This window comes from Triturus cristatus, chromosome 7 (genome assembly GCF_964204655.1).
Source record: "Triturus cristatus chromosome 7, aTriCri1.1, whole genome shotgun sequence".
Classification (NCBI taxonomy): domain Eukaryota; kingdom Metazoa; phylum Chordata; class Amphibia; order Caudata; family Salamandridae; genus Triturus; species Triturus cristatus.
Genome location: NC_140590.1, coordinates 572838816 through 572859092, shown reverse-complemented (window position 1 = coordinate 572859092; position 20277 = coordinate 572838816). Strand labels below are relative to the sequence as shown.

Below are 20277 nucleotides of genomic sequence, written 5' to 3'. Positions count from 1 at the left end.
GTATCTAACAGAAATTCTGTTCAACAAAATGAGTAAAACAGAACCCGCAGTTTTCCGAGGGCCCACTCTCATGATGAGCTGGAAAAGAAGACTCTAGTGGGCAACTGCCAATGCCACACTTTTCTTCCTTTGTAGACCAGTTTGGTCTTCAATAGGGTGTTGGCGGCATGCTGGTTAGATTTTACATTCTGAACTCTTCATCCTCTTTGAAATATATAATAGGATTTAAAGTGCTCCTGGGTCCCCAAAAGCAGTGGGGAATTATTCAAATGTTTAGGACTCTCCACGAAGATTAGAATTGTCTTAACTGAGGTATTTTACAAATAAAAAGACACAACCGGGTAATTACATAACAGTGCTAATGAATGTAGCCTCTATATTCTATAGCCACGATGACACTCGTGATAAGACCCTGGAACACATGCTAGACAGTTTATTTATACAAAATAACCACCACTGCTACCATGCCACATTATAATAATTTTTATTAATTCTTATCTTGCCCTTCTCCTTTAGGAACCCCAGAGCACAGAAACCTTGCTGTTTTTAAGAAGTGTTAACACGGATATATGGTAATGCATAAACTGCTCTGTATTTTACTACATCAGTACAGCAGAGCCAGGGCAGTCCTCTCACCCAAACTGATTGCAGCATTTCAGCCATCTTGCATCTTCAGCTCCTGCAGTGTCGGGAACTTATGGTCCAATCAGTGCAAATGGAATACCCAACCCATGATCAAGCAAGCTACTGCCCTTTTAAAGGAATGGGTCACGTGGGAAAGCAAGCATTAAGTCCTTCAGAGCAACAGAAACTTACATGGTAAAGTAGGCCTTATTCGTTTAAGTCAGCGCCAACGTAACCCTGTGTATCTGGATGCTTTATGGATGGTGGCTAGTGGCAGTAAGTGATAATTGTGTTAGGCCCTGTAGTTTGCTACCGAGAATATAATTCTTTATCTCTCCTCTGCTTCATCTGCCAGGCTTGCGATTAGGCCAGCAAAAATTCATAAATAGCTTTGCAGAGTGGTGGGGCAATTTGATTCTCTAACTTAGCAAATTCAGTAAAGACACATTGGTCCTCTACGAATCATCCGAATCAACAGCAAACCCATAAAGAACGAGCATTCACTGAGTACATTTCAAACTCTTACAGGACTATTTTGTGAGAGAGGACTCACACAATGTGTGCAAACACTGGAAGTAGGACCATTGCATGGAAGGTGCAAACATACAAATATGAGAAGATTCTACGGAACATGTGCAAAAACACACACGAATGAAAAGTCCACAGGACGTGTGCAAACCCACATACGATGCAAAAGGATTGTACAGATCATGTGACCAGAATTCATATGGAGGGCATACTGTCTCTCTGGAACATTAACCAACCATATTTAATAATTTAAGGGAGAATTTGAGACTAAATTACATATTTCAGAATGCCTAATTTCTAAGGCACTATTCTCAGAAGCCCTCCCCCTTACACAGGTGAAGCCTATAGAGCACTGGAATGAACCTCCCACTGGAGCACATCAAAGAAATGGGTTATTCCCAGTTTGGGATGAAGATGAGGATGAAGGGAGAGAGCTAGAGAATGGTAGCAGAGGTTGGGCCATAGTGCCAGGCATCTGTTGAAAAGCTGTTCCCTGTCCATGTTGGTAGGCACTCATGGAAGAAGGCAGAACCATGGCAGTAGGGAGACTGCTGAGCGGAAGAGGGAGAGAAGTACTGTAAGTCATTGAGTTCAAGGATGTTCCCATGGAGATGCCAGGCACCGGTGACACTGTCCTCATTGGGGTCAGATTTGTTCCCATGGCAATGCCAGGTACAGGAGAGATGGTTCTTGTTGGGGTTAGACTTGTTCCCATTGTGATGCCAGGCACCGGAGATACAGTCCTTGTTGAGTTTAAGGGTGTTCCAGTGGTGATGCCGGGCACAGGTGAAACGTTTCGCATCTGGTTAAGAGTGGGCCTCATTTGGTCAGTGACCTGAAAGGGGTTTGTTGGTGATGGAGCACTTAGACCTGCAGCGAAAGGGTAAAACAAACATTTATGGAATTACTACACACATCTCTGGCTCATCAAATGTCACCATTCTTCATCTGCTGCCTAGTGCACAGAACAAAGCACTAACGTCACTTACCGCTTGCTAAGAAGGGATTTCGGCTCAATGCACTCTGAGCCGGGGTGGAGAGTAGGGCATCCAAATTGACCAACGAAGAGGCAGAAGGGTCCAAGAATGATTCCGGAGTCCTACACCTGGTCTTTTCCTTGGGCTCCCCAAGGGAGGAGCCAAACTCAGTCAGATCAAAAGCATCTGATTTTGGCTTTGTGCTAGGAACAGGATCCCCGAATAAATCCAAATCTGGAAGAGTGAAAAGCAACAAACAGTTTGTTAGGCAAACAAACTAAACTAGGTTGACAGAAAGTTATAAGACTCCAGAAGATACAAAGAGTAGAAGCAGGGTGCTCCAACAGGTAGCTCAGGAGCTACAAGTAGCTCGCCAGTACCCTGGAAGCAGGTCCCTGAGGTGCAGCCCAGCACAGTGTGCAATTCAGAGAGTCCAGCCATATTTAAGAAGTCAGCAGTATACACCTCAAGACTACACACAATACCAAGCTGCAAGACTTGAAATATAATCCATTGCCTCCTCTCTCCATTTACAAAGTTCCATGAAGATTTGTGATTTTGCAAGCCTCGCACAGTCATACAGTATGTGAAAATGTGAGATGTTTTTGGAGTGTTTTTCTTCAAATGAAAATGGTGCATTTGATTATGCGGATGTTTGAAAAAAGGAATGAAAATCGAAACATGTTTACATTTAAAGCGGTTCTTTGAACGATAATGTGTGTTTAGGAGATTTATAGCTTTTTGTATTTCTTTTGTGCCAGTGGACACTTGTTGCTGTGGCTTTTATTTCATTAGTCATATGAAGGTTTTTTATATTGATAAAGTCCTATGCTTTGGGGTGATCGGTGTATCTATCTATCTATCTATCTATCTATCTATCTATCTATCTATCTATATGGATTCAGAATAAGTATATACAAGTTTATAAAGTTTAATCTGGGATATACACCTGGGTGACCCTGAAAGGTGTGGTCACTATTGTGGTCGTATTTGATGTGGTCACTATTGATGATCAAAGTCATTAGTAGGTCAGGATTATTTTCCTCAGAAGTAGCTCTCACTATAGAAAAGGTTGGAAACCACATTATCTATTGTGGGGACCACCAGGTGCTCTGCAGAGGAACATCAAGTGCAGCTGAGAGAAAAATGCCATGCATAGAAGGAAGAAAGAGAGATCAGAACTTTTGAGATGTGGAAATCTGCTGGAGGCAGTGTTCTATAATCGCACTAATAAAATTGAAAATATATGTTCATTGCCATTCCTATGCTCTGAGTTCTGCCTCTCCCCCTTGCTCACAATATCTTGGGAATGACAAGAAAGCCGGCTGTCAGGGGAAAGGGTACTCAAAAGAAGTTAGTTTTTGATACATTTCTTTATTAAAGTTTTTAAGACAATTTGCCATACATGTGACAATAAAAAGAAACAAGGTCCGTTATAGCCAAATGTGCAATCTCTAAAAAGATCTAGTCCAACATACCCGCAACTGTTTCACATTATAATATAGTAGGTGATAATATGGAATCCTATATAACCAAATCATGAAAATATGAGAATGTGTAAGCATATGTCCCGTCCCATATGACATTGTACTCATTAAATGACAAAGGGTGTTCAAAATCGTCGGCCATCTTCAGCTTGCAGGTGAAGAGCCCTTGGGGCAGTCACGTGAAAGCATATGAGGATTCAGCATAAGTGACACTTATGGGTATATCCCCTAGGCAGCACGGGTCGTGGCGATCGATTGGGCTCAACCTCATCTCAGTATCTCACATTTGGGTGAGTAGGTAGGCTTGCAATGGAGCCCATATGTCTCAAGGGCCAGAGCTCGGGGGCAACAACTCCGCATATGTGGTCATTTGGTGCGGATAGTGGATTAGACAGTTTAGCCAGTCTTTAAATGTGGGTGCCCTTCCCCGTACTCATCTACAGGTGACTCATCGTTTAGCCAACAAAAGGCTTAGTGCCACATACATTCAGTTGCACTGCTCTACCCCTGCAACGTAACCCAGGAGTGCGGTGAATGGGGTAAGGGTGATATTTTGGCCTATCATAATAGAATGTGCTGCTTTCATCTTCTCCTCCCAGTGTGCTGGATTAGGGGCACAGGACCAGGCTAGAAGGAGAAAATCAGCTCCCTCTGCCCACATCAAGTACAGTGATCATCCATGCGTAGGTGAAAACAGTATAATCTCACAGGCAGGTAATAGATGCTATGCACAAATTTATTATGCATTATGCATAGTCTCCGTAATGGACGTGCCCAGTTCTAGTTCCCATTGGGGTATATGCATGAGTCTACGTATTTGGAGCTTCCGGTTCAGCAGTGTGGTACAAGATAAAGACAAGATGTTTGGGATACTCAGTTTTAGATTAGGTATATAGTGTGTCTATAGTCAGGGTTTTAGGGGAAGTTCCAGCATAGCAGCTTTGACATTGTGTTAAATATGTAGGTATAGGAATATTTCCAATGGAGTTTGATCCTTTCCCTCGAACAATGCTTCTCTAGTGAGAAAGGTCCCCTCAGACTAAAGATCACCTCATGTGCGAATCCCGTATTCCTGCAACATCTGTCTGAATGTTGCTTCGTGTGTAACTGGAAGTGATGGGTTACAAGGCTTGGGTACAAGTGGAGTATAAAGAGTTGGTTTATCTAGTTTTTTGGCATGTTTGCATCACGCTACTTGAAGTCTTCACATTCCACACGCGACTGTAGGTCCTGCGCACTGGAATTGCTTACTTGCCCTTGCCAGTCATATCATTTGTGTTCAAAGTGCTTGGAAAAAAGTGACGGCCTGGGGATAAGGGGATGTTAAGAAAGGGGTACAGGAATTTAGGTAGGACAAGCATTTTCATAAGGGGTGCTACTCTACATCTTTGCCAGTGCAAGTCTCACTTTCCACAGGTATCAAACCCCTCTACATATCCATCACCAACCAACCTAGCCTAGATCCCACAGGTTATTTAGCCAGATTGGGTGCAGACGAGTGCATTCTGAACTCTGGGCAGGAGTTCTGAAGTACGCAGAGCCAAATCTAAGATACCCGAATCACTAGGAAAGTAGATTTAACTTACTGTCATTCTGTTTCTCCATTATTCCCAAATGTTTTGAATTCTGAATCCACAATGAGAAATATCTTGGGGAGAGGAGGGAAACATTTTATGCCAGACGACCTGCATAGAGCTTGTGGAGAGACTCCTAGCCAAAAGGTGCCTCTTCACTTACAGATGCATTTAGAGAGTAGGATTTAAGAAATACAGGTGGAGTAGCCAAGCTAGAAGTCCTTAACATTTTAGCAGCATGGTTCTAAAAATAAAAGCCACAGATTTGCCTCATCGCTGGTTAAATGACAGATTTCAGTAGAGGTTGGATTACGCTCGCTTTGCAAGCCTTAAATATGCATGAGACTATTTAGCGAACCATAACTTCTCCAGCTTGTTCGAGAACTATACCCATGTGGGATAAAAATGAAAAAACTTGTTGTAACATCCTGAAAGCAGATATTTACTCCAAATAAAAATTGAGGCATGGAAAAATCCAAATTCAGGACAGTTTTCTCAGCTTAAACCATGTGATACAATCTTTGAAGGAAAGGTTTTGGGACTCCCCAATCCTTGCATAAGTGATTGCAACTAAGAAGGCAGATTTCCAAGACAAAGATCAAGACTACAAGAAGCAACTGGTACAAATGGTTTATGTATTAAAATAGGACCATCAGGAATCTCTAGGCTACTGAAAGTCTGCACATTTCACATAGTTCAGTGGCCCAACAGAGGAGGTAAAAAGGCACAGAAGAATGTGCCCCACAAGGCATATGAAGATCATCTTCGATCATGTTCTTTCCTGCTACCAGTGACAAACGTTTGCGGACAGTGGTATTTTTCAAGGACATATGGCTTTGGAACTACCACACTGAAGTCTGAGTAATTGATGAGAAATAGAAGAGTTCCATCTTAGAGATTCTATTCTGTCCATATAAGGAAATATCAAATTAATGTGATGAACTACAGGCACTGAAACAGAACAAAATGCAACTTCTTGATGCAGATAAGGAAGCTAAATCATGTAGCATGTTGATGCTACCTGAATACTTGTGGTCACAACTCTTAAAGTCTGAGCTTTGATGGGCCATTAATTGAGGTAAGTATAGCAGGGGGTTGGTTGTAGACAAAAAAGATGATGCCTCCACAGAGAGCACCTTCAAAAATATCCTTTGAGTCAAATAAAGGCGGACTAGAAAATGGCTGAACTGACAATACAGACCTTTAATGGCAAGTATAAGATATTGCTGATGGTCACTCTTGATGGGGGTATGAAAGGATGCATCTTGGAGACCAAGCCAATCGCTTTGATTCAATGCCTCTAAAATAGGAGCACGTTACTCATGAGAATATGCCCATCTAAAGGAATTAATTCACCTTGTGCAATCCCAAGGCTGGTCTAATGCCCCCATTCTAAAAATATACACCTGGAGTTAAAGTCCAAGATCTGGAACCAGTGTCATGGCTCTGCGCTTTCTTGAATTCATGTGTGAAGCCACAGAATATTTCAGTTTTTTTGCCATGAAGACTTGGGAGGCTTAGAAGTTGCCCATCTTTTTGCCATGCGCTGACCTAATTAAGGTTACAGTTTGGGGGGTGGGTACTTTGTAACAAATATGACCGATATCACACACACCTATATTTACAAGTACTACTGAAAATAATGCACTTGTAACTAAGGCTGACTGGATATCGGTAACCATTCTGCCAAACTCTAATGAGGCTCTAAGAGATTCAGCCATCACAATCCTTTTGTTTCATTTTTCAAGGACATGACAATTAGGAGAAGAGTGCTGCCATGACAGGGAGGTCCATAAGCTCATCTTTAATGGCCAAATCGAGAGATGAGGCTCAGAGCTATGCACTTCTGTAAAAGATCCATACATTTTAATACAAAATAAGTGGCAGCAATTATCTACCTAAGCAAAAAGTGAGCTTTCAGTGACCTTTTTGCTCTTTGACGTGTCCAGAACGGATATTCTAAAAGTTAGAGGCCGATGAAGGACTGGTGTCATATTCAGGGATAGTTCAAGTCTTTTCCTTGGTGAGAATATTCCTGCAATGGAAGATGCATAAGACAAAAGACACTTTCGACTTCAATCGGAGAGTAGCAGTGTAAAGCTGGTCTCTATGTTGATCATCTTAGGACAATGCCTGTCTCAATATTGAGTGATAAGTTGCCAAGTGGGTGGGTGATGGCAACCAGAGGAAGAGTGTCGACATCAAAGAATGGTGGTACTTTGGGTATCAACACAGATACAGCTCCAGAAGGCGAAAATGTTGGCACCGTATCTCTGGCTGAAGTTTATTTACTTGCCATTGAGTCGGACTGACGGGAGTGGTAGTCAGGATCTTTTCTCCATTGATCTCCCATTTCAAGAGTCCTTCGGCGTTAAGGAATTAAATGCAGCAGTGGCACATGCTCTCTCGGATGGCTTTTTTTGCTTTCTCATTGACCTACAGTACTTTTAGCCTGCAACGCAGTCTGATTTGCTCACAATCTGTTAATGCCTTTAGGCAGCTTCACATACAATTCATATTCATTGGTGGAATGTGAACTAGGAAGGCAGACAAATTGAGGACCTGATAGAGAGCAGAAGCAGTCTCTTTTCTGCCACATGAAAGAGTGAAATCACTGACTGAAAAATATCACTGGAAAACATAGAAAAAGTTTTCAAATGCTTCAGAGATTAAAGACGCTGAACATGTGTGCAAACAATAAAGTTCTGACAAGGGGAGGAGCCAAGATGGCGACCGGGACGGCAGCGTAGACTCCCGGCTCCGTGAACCTCCACATCCCGCACGGATATCCTGCACGAGATCCTCAACCTGTGCTACGCGGTCGTGTTTCTGAAGGAGAGTGGCACCCGACAGTGTGACTCCGAGGTCTCTGTCTGCGGTACCGCCGGAGAAATGTGCATCTGAACTTTGCGGCCTGTGCGGCCCCGGAGCCGGGACCTCGAGTGGACGCCGTGGCCGGGTGGCAGGTCAACAACAGCGGTTTGCTGTGACTGGGTGGAGTCGGGCCGCCGGAGCGGTGCCAAACTCTGCCTACATTTCGTCGTGGTCGTTTCTATTGTCAAGCGTAGCGGACCGGGTGCATGCCCGGGGGTGCAGTTCTCAGATCCTCCGGTGGCTGCCCCTGCCTTTGATAGTGAGCTGCCCGGCCGCCGCCCGTATCCTGCCCGGATCATTGCGGGCCGCCCCCGGATTTTCACGGGAGCTGGTCCGTAGTGGGGACGACTGTTGCCCGTGACCACGCAGCGGATATCTTTTTGCCTGCCCCCGGAACCCGGTCACCAGCGACGTGGACATCGAGACGCTTGTCCCAGGGTCCCGGCCCCGGTGAGGGTCGGGCATACTTGGCGGCCATCTTGTTGCGATGAAGCCTACCATCCTGTCCGCTGGGTCGCAGCGGGCTTGTGAGAGTGCGACTTTTGGGAGTGTGGCGGCGCGATCCCAGAGAGCTGTGCTGGGGTACGGCGACCTCCTCGAGGCCCTGGGTGCTCTTCACTCCTCCTTGATCCATGGTGTCGGGGTCTTGGGGAGTAAGCTCAACGGTGTGGCGTCGGCGTTGGGGCAATGGCGACCCGCCTGTCCGCACGTACACAGGGACTACTCCCACTGCGCACAGGAGGACACTTTGGTGGCCACCCCTGAGGTTAGTGCACAGCTGGACACTCCGGCCAGTATGCTACAGTGTGTTCGTCCAGTTGAGGGCCTGATCTGTCCCGGAGGTATTGGCCCTGAGTGGGATGTGGTAGCCTCGTCCCGTACGTGCCCTCCTGCGACCCAAGGACAACTTCAGCAACTATTGTCTGCTTTGGCTGCTTCTGCCTTCCTGGACCTTGAGTGCAGTGCATATCCTGGGGCAGCACTGGGAAGCCTGTTTCTCCACGCTGCGGACTGTGTTGATGCTCAGAGACTTCCATCTCACCTGTATGCGTCGCTTCTCGGACGTTTTTGGACAATCCTCTACCTTGGAACATCGGATATGGTGCTGGGTCGAGGGGTAGGCATGGGCAGAATTCCAAAGAGTGGTCAGGGATAAGGCTGATCCTTCAGGGGTGGTCATCTAGTGGACGGGCGGGCTCAGGGGTTGCGTGCTCTCCTGGCATAGCGAACAGCATAATAGGTGCATAATGCTCCCCATCTTTCTTGAGAAGATCGATTTTGTGCTGTTTATTGTTCACCTTGGGGGAAACTTACCGTGCGGGAGGGAGAAGCCGGGGGTATGTTTTGAAGGCCCTCCTCCAGTTTATTAATACTCTCTCAACCCCCCCCGTCTGGTGGGGTTCTTTTCCTACTTCTTTTTCCCTATTCTCCTATATTTCGGGTCTGGTTCCAGGGCGACAGGCACACTGCTGGGGGGGGGGGGGGCCGTACTCATCTGCAGAGGTGCAGGGTGGGGGGTTGGGGGGGGGATTCTTTAGTCTTTTCTCTCTTTTTCCATGGCCTCCTTTTTCTTCTCTGTTTCTTTTTGTTTTTCTTTTCTGGGATCAGCGTGATACACTTCCTTTGCTATGACTCGCTGCCGCTCCATGTGTACCACAATTTCCGGGGTGCTCTCCGGGAGTTCTGGCGGGGGACTGCAGGCGCCACTGCTTCCGATATTCTTCCCATCCTGATGTTCTTGTGTTTGCGCCATTGACCTAACAGATTGCTGTAAATCGTTCCTGTCTATTACTCTGCATATCAGTAATTGCTGTCTGAAAATTGTCTGGCACCTGATCCTTCTGCCTTGTTGTATTATAAAATGAAAACCTTTTTCTCCTGGTGCCCTACCTACGCTGTTCACAGTATTAGCATTACGATTCTCCTCCCCGAAGTGCTGCCTGTTTTTACATTTGCCTGTTTTTGCTCTGATTGCTTAGCGGCCGGCCCCGGGGGGTTGTAGGCCCATACCTGTTCTTGATTGAACTGTCAATAAAGGTTTTCAAAAAAAAAAAAAAAAGTTCTGACAAAACTGCAGAAATTAGTTATAAAAATACAACCAATGTGTCCTAGGGACTACTCACTGAAGTCAAGAAAAAAACGGCAGTACAGTGCATGCAGAAGATTGCTCATAATGGTCTTTCAGAATACAGCAATTAGAACCCAAGGTCTTCAAAACTGCAGACTGACTGTGGTGTTGATCAGTCAGAGGGATCAAGTATCAAAAAGAGATGAATCAGGCTTAGCATGGTTGCTCATGTGAAAGCAGATTGTATCTCCTTTATGTCCTTCATCTGTTTGTTATGATGCAGTGGAACAGAAATTACTAAGTAGGACCTGGTAGAATAAACAGGAACAAAATAACAGAAGCACCATTAGAATACGTTGACTGACGTAAAGTATATTCTAACAACAGCAGGACAATTGATGAACCAGTTGAACGGTCATAAGGGTGCAGAACTCAAACGGGGCAGGAGGCGTATGGAAGGGCCCAATTTTCCTCCACTTTTCAAATGTCAATGTTCAACTGGGAATTGATATTGACTCTCAAATAGTTGTTGCTTGTGATAATGCCCACCTTGGTGAAGCTGGGACGGAAATATTTGGTAATGTTTTTGCTGGGGTGGGGGCTTCTGTACCTATTCAAGCTGACCAATTTTCCAGGACGTTGACGGAATCAGATGTAGACTTAGTTTGCTTGTTTTGAAACGCAGCTGGTTTGGCAAGTAAGCTTAAGGATCTGACTGGAAAGATTTGATAAAGCAGCATCAGATTGTAAGTATGCAAAAGAGTCCTGGGTCCGTGACAGTACATATTGATGGTTTCATTTCTATAGCTACATCAGCAGTCCGTTAAAAATTGGGTCACTCAAGACCAGGCTTTTCAACTGATCGGAGCTGCTAGACCTACCCCTCCCCTCCCACAGCGCCTTGAGACCCTCGCGGGTGAGTAGCGCGCTTCACCAACCCCTGATTGATTGAGGGCGGACCTCGCTGGGCGATTCGGGCTGGACTGTTCCTATTGGAGGATGGTCAAGACTGATTTGCATATAGCTGGGTCCAAAATGAGGTGGCATGGTGTGCAAAAGAATGATGGATTGGGTTGTGGCCCCTAATGATTACCAGTGGCTGAGATTAATTCAAGCATTCTATTTATCACTGTTTTGTGCACTTAAACGTAAACACAAAAGTTGTACAGCAACCAGATCAAAGGCTGAGCAATGTATTGGGTGAACCAAAAGGCAATCAGGTGGTAAAATGGGGGTGGGGGAGATTTTAATTGCAGACTTTGCCCAATATTGAGGAACTTGATTGGTGGAATGAGGAGGACAGAGAATGTGGATTATCTGCATATAGAACATAATATATGTGGCGATGTCCTGAATGCAGTCATGAGTAAGTAATCTCTAGTGCGTACAATGGATCATGTACCAGCTTTAGCTTATAAGCAAAATAGATTTTCAGGGAAGTTCTCCGGGAGTATGATTAATTTTTTGCCATTTAAGTAGGCTGGGGCATTAGGACCAATCACTTTTCCAGTCTACAGAAGGGTTCGAGAGATCATTACCCACTAGCACCTACTTTCTGATTCTGCCAATAGAGGTCAATATCAACAAAGGTATTCTTAGGAAATTGGCCAGTGTAGGCCCAAGACAACTGTTACCAGAGATAGTGGTGCAGAAATGAGAACAGCTTATGATATTTCTGAATTAAGAGGCAGAACATTCTGGTATGCTTACAGCATTTAGTGAGATATGCATAAGTCACCCAACTTTTACCAAACAAAAGATCACGTAGAGAGGTAAGAAAAAAGAAAGGGTTTGATGGTGCATTCTCCTCTGCCCACAGCTGCTCAATAAATGCCTTATAGGGGACCCCCAAGAAAAACTGAAGAAGGCAATATAAGCTGGCCATCAAAGGGAGAAAGGCAGTCATAGACAGGAGGTCTGGGACAAATTACGCGAGACCAACTCCAGCAATGAAGCATTACATTTCTGCAAATAGTTAACGCTCCCTTTTTGGGAGACACCCATAACACATCTACGGATACTGTTGTACCACCATTTAAAAGGGTTGAACTATTGTACTAGGTAAATAATAATAGCACAGTGTCTGATCACCATTATACTCCATCAGTGAGTGACCGTATTATGGGTAGCAGTGAACTGACCCCAATCGGTCTGAAGGAAGTAATATCAGCTATGGAACAAAGTCCTAGGAATAAGGCCCTAGGGCCAGATGGGGTGCCAATCGATTTATTTAAAGATAACTTTGAATGGTGGTCCCGTTGATAGTAATTCTCAGGAGCATTTTGAGTAGTGGTCCCTAGAAATACTGCTCTACATCCATAATTGTACCCATTTACAAGAAGGGGGATAAAACCTTTCCATGCGGTTATCAACCGATCTCTATGATCGATTCAACTGCAAAGGTAATGGGCCGGATTTTATTAGATCGACGGAATGATTGGGTCACTGAAAAGTTTTTTTTTTTTCTAAAGTTCAGTATGGGTTTAGAAAGGGCTTAGGGACAATAAATCAATGTTTGAATCTATATCTTATAATCAGTAAATATACAAAGACACGAATATCTGTCTATATTTAGGGTTAATAGACCTTACTTCCGCGTTTGACTGTGCTGACCAGAGCAAGCTGTGGGAGAGAATGTAGGAGATGGGAGTGGCGTCATCAATTATACATTTCTTGTATCAACTTCACTTGGATGTCTTGGGGCATATAAGGTATGGATCAAACGGGGAGTGTACAACTGCAATTAAGATTAGTCATGGAGTCAGAAAAGGCTGCGTGTTGGTGCCTTTTATATGTTACTTTCTTTATTAATGACCTGGAGATCGCCTATTACAAGAACAGGTCAGCACAGCCAACCAAAAATCTCCCTGCACTGTTGTATGCAGATGATTGTGTTTTAATATCCAGAAAAGGGGTAGGCCTACAGAGGCTATTGAATAGATTTGTCCTGTTCATGAGCAGGCTTGGGCTGTTAACCAATATGATAAAGCCGTACACAATAGTGTGCAGGTAAGCACCAAGTAATTTGATGATGCATTATATTAATGGGTCGAAACATTTGGGGGTTTCTAACCTTTCCAGATCTGGGGGTTCCATTTGATAGTAAAAGTAGTTGGTCGCATTTGTTGAAAACCTAGAAAGTGCAATTTGACCAAACTATTGAATCAATATTCAGGTTTTCCTCAAAACCAGTAGATTAGATGACACAACATACATATATACATATACATACATACACACACACACACACACACACACACACACAGACACAGACACACACACACACACACACACACATATATATATATATCAACGCTCCAACTTCCTCCTGTCGCAAAGGAAATAGGCACTCACGGGAGACGCTCGGAAGAGATTTTATTCCGGTGTAACAAACAGACGCGTTTCGGCGAATTGCCTTCCTCGGCGTTTGCTCGCACAGCGGGAGGTCGCCATTTTAAGTGCATGCATGGGCTATAATAGCGATAAATCAACATAGAAAGCGGACTCGCACATTCAACAAATATAACGTCCGCCATTGCTAAATTTGCAATAGTAACTTGTTCAGATAGTGAATACATGGCAAATCACAATTTCATCATCCTTAATGCCAATCTGAATTATAAAACAGAACTGAAAACAAGTTATATCCTATGTACACATTTGCACGCACTATGGCTATTTAACACAATTCACGCCATGTATTGGCTGCGGCATCCAGGTAACATCGCTAAAAGCGGATTAATACATTGCTCCGAAAAAACCGCCATAAATAAACAAACAAGCCTACAGTTGTGGATCATTCCTTCGGACATGTTCATATTACATGACGGTACCTCACAACTTGAATACTCTGGGTCTAGATTCCATATGGATAATAAACACTAGGGCCACCCACGCGTTATATCTAATGCGTGGCTTTTAATATGCACCACGATTTAGCCATGTATTGGCTTTGCAGCACTGCCCCTACACTGAATTAGTGTGTAATAGACCCAATTTCTGTCAAATTGACAATATCTTCATCCCGCCGTATATCGGCTTTCTTGTACCATCCTTAATACATACTCAACTCGTAAGGCACAACTGCTAAAATCCTTCTCATAATCTTGTAACAATACAATTATTAAGTTCGTTAGTTGGAGACAACTCTACTTTCAATTGATCATCTTATGGCAAATAGTACAGATGCTACTTTTAAATCTCCACTCATACATTATGTTTAATTTATTGCTTTTTTCATGTACCCAGGTGTGATGCCAGTTCCTCCCCACTGTTTAGGCCTTTGGGAAATTTGGTTTGGCAATCGACTATGTACCATGATTCTAATCTTCGTAACTTTCTCAGTCTATCCCCTCCTCTTACATTATCCGGTACGAGATCCAAACCATAAAATCGTAATAGATTTCGGTTCCTAGAATGTTTCTCGGCGTAGTGCCTTGCTACAGGATATGCCGTGTCTTTATTGACAATTGCCCTTTGATGTTCCAATACCCTGATCTTCAATGGGTGTATGGTACTACCTATGTACCATAAGTTACAGGGACATATTAAGCAGTACACTACATAGCGGGTGCTGCAGGTAATACATTTGTTGATTCTTGTTACCTGTGTTCCCGGTAAATCAAACGAGAGAACTCTTCTACTATTGGAGCACGCTTTGCACTTTCCACAGGGAAAGAAACCTTTCATATCCTTGAGGGTTCTCACCCCAAGAGATTCTCTCTCGAAATGACTGCGTACTAATTGATCTCTAAGAGATCTGGCCTTTCTGAATGTGACTTGTGGATATGCTGGAATATCCTCATTTAATACCAAATCAGTTTTCAAAATGTGCCAGTTTTTCCTCAACATGCGTTTCAAATGATTCGCTTCTGCTGAGTAGGTGGTTATCATCCTAAATTTACCTTGATGGGTACTCTCTGACTCATTTACTGACATCTTCTTACTGACCAACACATTCTTTCTAGGAATGCCTTTCACCTTATTCAGTGTGTTATACAGTAATGTGGGATTATAGCCCCTTAAGGCAAACCTCTGTATGCATTCTTTTGCTGACACTTTGAAATCACACGGGCGTGAGCTGTTGCGTTTAAGACGCAATAGTTCCCCGTATGGGATACTTTGAATCAGTTGTGGCGGGTGATTGCTTGTGGCAAACAGGGTAGAGTTGCCTGCGGTGTCTTTGCGATGTAGTGTGGTATGTAACATTTCTTCCATTACGAATACTTTTAGGTCCAGATAGTCCACTGCCACTGGACTGACTACACCTGAGAATTGTAAATTAAGATTATTATCATTCAAATTCCTAATGAAGCCATTAGCAGATTCAATGCTGCCCTGCCACACTATAAATAAATCATCTATATAGCGATACCATTCAACTACTCTCCCTGTTAAGTTTCCATGTACGTATGTTTTTAGCACCTGCTCCTCCCACCAGCCCACGAAAAGATTCGTATAGCTGGGGGCGAAGCAGGTGCCCATCGCTGTACCTGACACTTGTTTGAAGTAGCTGTCCTCGAACAAAAATATATTGTTCATCAAACAAAATTCCGTAAATTGTAAGATCATTTCATTGTGTGCAGCAAACCTAAGCTGTCTTCTGTTTAGAAAGTGCTGTAGTGCTTTTAAACCATCATGATAATTGATACAAGTGTATAGGCTGGTGATATTCAGCACCATCATTAAGTACGTTGGATTCCAATTGATTAAAGAGATTTTACCCAAAAAATCTTTAGTGTCTCTTATGTACGATTTCAATTCTACTACAAATGGAAAAAGAAAATGATCAATGAACATTGACATATGTTCTGTCAGACTGCCCTGTGACGAGACTATAGGTCTTCCGGGAGGGTGGGCTGCATCCTTGTGTATCTTCGGGATGTGGTAAAACGTTGCTATCACCGGATTAGGGCACCTCAGAAATAAATGTTCATCTTTATCCAACATTCCTCTGGTATTCCACATTTTGAGCATAGTCTCATATTTTTCTACACTTTCCAGATATGTTCCTCGTGTGGTCGGTATGTAGTATTTTGTGTCTTTAAGTTGTCTTAACGCTTCTTCTCGATATTGTGAACTTGTTTGCAAGACTACATTACCACCTTTGTCTGAAGGTTCTATAATGATCATTTTGTCTTCCATCAGATTGGTTAGTGCCAGCTTCTCCTCTTTAGTTAAATTGTCTCTCCCAGTCGCACGAGACTTTTTGCCTCTAAAGTCAAGTAAATCTTTGACCATAGCCTCAGAGAATACATCGATAGAGTCATAGGGCATTTGCGGGACAAACAACGATTTTGGTTTAAATGGACTCTCTTGCATCCCTTGCTCGAAACCAACTTTCATTGCCCTCTCTGTCATGGACAATCCAGTGTTTTCTTGATCTCCGGTATTCAAATTTTGCAAGAGTTCCACTGCGTTTATATCATTGCAGGTCAATACATCAGTTGCCGTGATTCTTGAGGCAATGCCTTTGACATCTTTCATGATGGGTCGTAATTTAAAGTATTTGTGTAGTTTTAATTTTCGCACAAAGCAAAACAAGTCAATTCTAGTTTACGTGAATTCTAGGTGGTTTGTGGGACAGAACGTAAGTCCCAATGATAAGACTTAGATTTCATTCTCAGACAGAGTTCTCGGGGTGAGGTTAACGACAGTGAGATTGCTCGTGTTGATTTCTTGTTGTATCTCTTCCTGCGCGGTGTCCATGTTCTTCCTCTTCTTGCCCCACCCTGATCTGCGCGCTCTCTGTTTGATCTTTCGGGTGGTTTGTTCTTGCCCCCCCTTAGCCAGGATTGCCTGATTTTGAACTCGTCGAAAAAAGGAGTAGTAGTATTTCCGACAGTGGCCTGGCTTCCAGTGCGTTCGTCTTCTGACTCATTTTGAGTAACTTCTGATTCTGATGTTACCACCTGCCCAGTTTCCATTTGCGTAGTTTGCAATGACAATTGTTTTCTGGGAATATCGAATTTGCGTGCAAACGTTAGCACTCTTCCATGGAGGTAATCCTGTTCGTCCCTTTCATATTTTTCTTGTTTCCTGTTTTTTATCTTACTTTCATATATTTGGAGGCGTGTCTTCATTTGCCCCAACAGTTCTTCCACTCTGTTCTTATCCTCTTCTTTGGCTAACATGTTTTCCACCTCTTTAATTAGATGTTTAGTGACTCAGCACGCCGCGAGGCCGCACTAGGCATGTTCAAAAGCAAGGCATCAAAAGTAACGAGTGATTCAGACACGCCCACGAATGTAAAATCGACTAGTGGGATTAATGTCATGCTAACGAAGTTGGAGAGAGACTATGAAAGAGAAACAAGAATGTGGTGGGAGGCGACTTCACTTCAGAGTTACATTGAGGCTAACAGGGTACCAAGGGGTTTAAGAGTTTATACAATTCCCTCTTATGAAAACCCGGATCCGGCATTATTGGCGGAATGGGCAGAACACACAGCCTCATACTGCAAAGCTACACTGCAGATCTTAGTGAAGTACACGTGTAGTGATCGTGACAAAGCATTACAAGAAATTAAAGAGGTGGAAAACATGTTAGCCAAAGACGAGGATAAGAACAGAGTGGACGAACTGTTGGGGCAAATGAAGACACGCCTCCAAAAATATGAAAGTAAGATAAAAAACAGGAAACAAGAAAAATATGAAAGGGACGAACATGATTACCTCCATGGAAGAGTGCTAACGTTTGCACGCAAATTCGATATTCCCAGAAAACAATTGTCTTTGCAAACTACGCAAATGGAAACTGGGCAGGTGGTAACATCAGAATCAGAAGTTACTGAAAATGAGTCAGAAGACGAACGCACTGGAAGCCAGGCCACTGTCGGAAATACTACTACTTTTTTCGACGAGTTCAAAATCATCAGGCAATCATGGCTAAGGGGGGGCAAGAACAAACCACCCGAAAGAGCAAACGGAGAACGCGCAGATCAGGGTGGGGCAAGAAGAGGAAGAACATGGACACCGCGCAGGAAGAGATACAACAAGAAATAACCAACACAAGCAATCTCACTGTCGTTAACCTCACCCCGAGAACCCTGTCTGAGAATGAAATCAAAGTCTTATCATTGGGACTTACGTTCTGTCCCACAAACCACCTAGAATTCACGTAAACTAGAATTGACTTATTTTGCTTTGTGCGAAAATTAAAACTACACAAATACTTTAAATTACGACCCATCATGAAAGATGTCAAAGGCATTGCCTCAAGAATCACGGCAACTGATGTATTGACCTGCAATGATATAAACGCAGTGGAACTCTTGCAAAATTTGAATACCGGAGATCAAGAAAACACTGGATTGTCCATGACAGAGAAGGCAATGAAAGTTGGCATCGAGCAAGGGATGCAAGAGTCCATTTAAACCAAAATCATTGTTTGTCCCGCAAATGCCCTATGACTCTATCGATGTATTCTCTGAGGCTATGGTCAAAGATTAACTTGACTTTAGAGGCAAAAAGTCTTGTGCGACTGGGAGAGACAATTTAACTAAAGAGGAGAAGCTGGCACTAACCAATCTGATGGAAGACAAAATGATCATTATAAAACCTTCAGACAAAGGTGGTAATGTAGTCTTGCAAACAAGATCACAATATCGAGAAGAAGCGTTAAGACAACTTAAAGACACAAAATACTACATACCGACCACACGAGGAACATATCTGGAAAGTGTAGAAAAATATGAGACTATGCTCAAAATGTGGAATACCAGAGGAATGTTGGGTAAAGATGAACATTTATTTCTGAGGTGCCCTAATCCGGTGATAGCAACGTTTTACCACATCCCGAAGATACACAAGGATGCAGCCCACCCTCCCGGAAGACCTATAGTCTCGTCACAGGGCAGTCTTACAGAACATATGTCAATGTTCATTGATCATTTTCTTTTTCCATTTGTAGTAGAATTGAAATCGTACATAAGAGACACTAAAGACTTTCTGGGTAAAATCTCTTTAATCAATTGGAATCCAACGTACTTAATGATGGTGCTAGATATCACCAGCCTATACACTTGTATCAATCATCATGATGGTTTAAAAGCACTACAGCACTTTCTAAACAGAAGACAGCTTAGGTTTGCTGCACACAATGAAATGATCTTACAATTTACGGAATTTTGTTTGATGAACAATATATTTTTGTTCGAGGACAGCTACTTCAAACAAATGTCAGGTACAGCGATGGGCACCTGCTTCGCCCCCAGCTATGCAAATCTTTTCGTGGGCTGGTGGGAGGAGCAGGTGCCAAAAACATACGTACATGGAAACTTAACAGGGAGAGTAGTTGAATGGTATCGCTATATAGATGATTTATTTATAGTGTGGCAGGGCAGCATTGAATCTGCTAATGGCTTCATTAGGAATTTGAATGATAATCATCTTAATTTACAATTCTCAGGTGTAGTCAGTCCAGTGGCAGTGGACTATCTGGACCTAAAAGTATTCGTAATGGAAGAAAAGTTACATACCACACTACATCGCAAAGACACCGCAGGCAACTCTACCCTGTTTGCCACAAGCAATCACCCGCCACAACTGATTCAAAGTATCCCATACGGAGAACTATTGCGTCTTAAACGCAACAGCTCACGCCCGTGTGATTTCAAAGTGTCAGCAAAAGAATGCATACAGAGGTTTGCCTTAAAGGGCTATAATCCCACATTACTGTATAACACACTGAATAAGGTGAAAGGCATTCCTAGAAAGAATTTGTTGGTCAGTAAGAAGATGTCAGTAAATGAGTTAGAGAGTACCCATCAAGGTAAATTTAGGATGATAACCACCTACTCAGCAGAAGCGAATCATTGAAACGCATGTTGAGGAAAAACTGGCACATTTTGAAAACTGATTTGGTATTAAATGAGGATATTCCAGCATATCCACAAGTCACATTCAGAAAGGCCAGATCTCTTAGAGATCAATTAGTACGCAGTCATTTCGAGAAAGAATCTCTTGGGGTGAGAACCCTCAAGGATATGAAAGGTTTCTTTCCCTGTGGAAAGTGCAAAGCGTGCTCCAATAGTAGAAGAGTTCTCTCGTTTGATTTACCAGGAACACAGGTAACAAGAATCATCAACAAATTTATTACCTGCAGCACCCCCTATGTAGTGTACTGCTTAATATGTCCCTGTAACT

The 20277-nt window shown here is 43.2% G+C and overlaps 1 protein-coding gene across 7 annotated transcripts in view; it reads right to left on the bottom strand.

Annotated features, from left to right (window-relative positions):
- Window positions 1-467: 467 nt before the first annotated feature.
- The window catches only part of EPN3 (epsin 3), a 380680-nt gene continuing 360870 nt past the window's right edge, over window positions 468-20277 (bottom strand). For all 7 annotated transcript variants that reach the window (XM_085617119.1, XM_085617115.1, XM_085617117.1 and 4 more), the window contains 2 exons: window positions 2142-2363; window positions 468-2022 (listed from right to left, as the gene is read on the bottom strand). In XM_085617119.1, the coding sequence (XP_085473245.1) occupies window positions 1532-2022; window positions 2142-2363 (713 nt within the window). In that variant the 3' untranslated portion in view covers window positions 468-1531. The remainder of the gene's footprint in view (window positions 2023-2141; window positions 2364-20277) is intronic.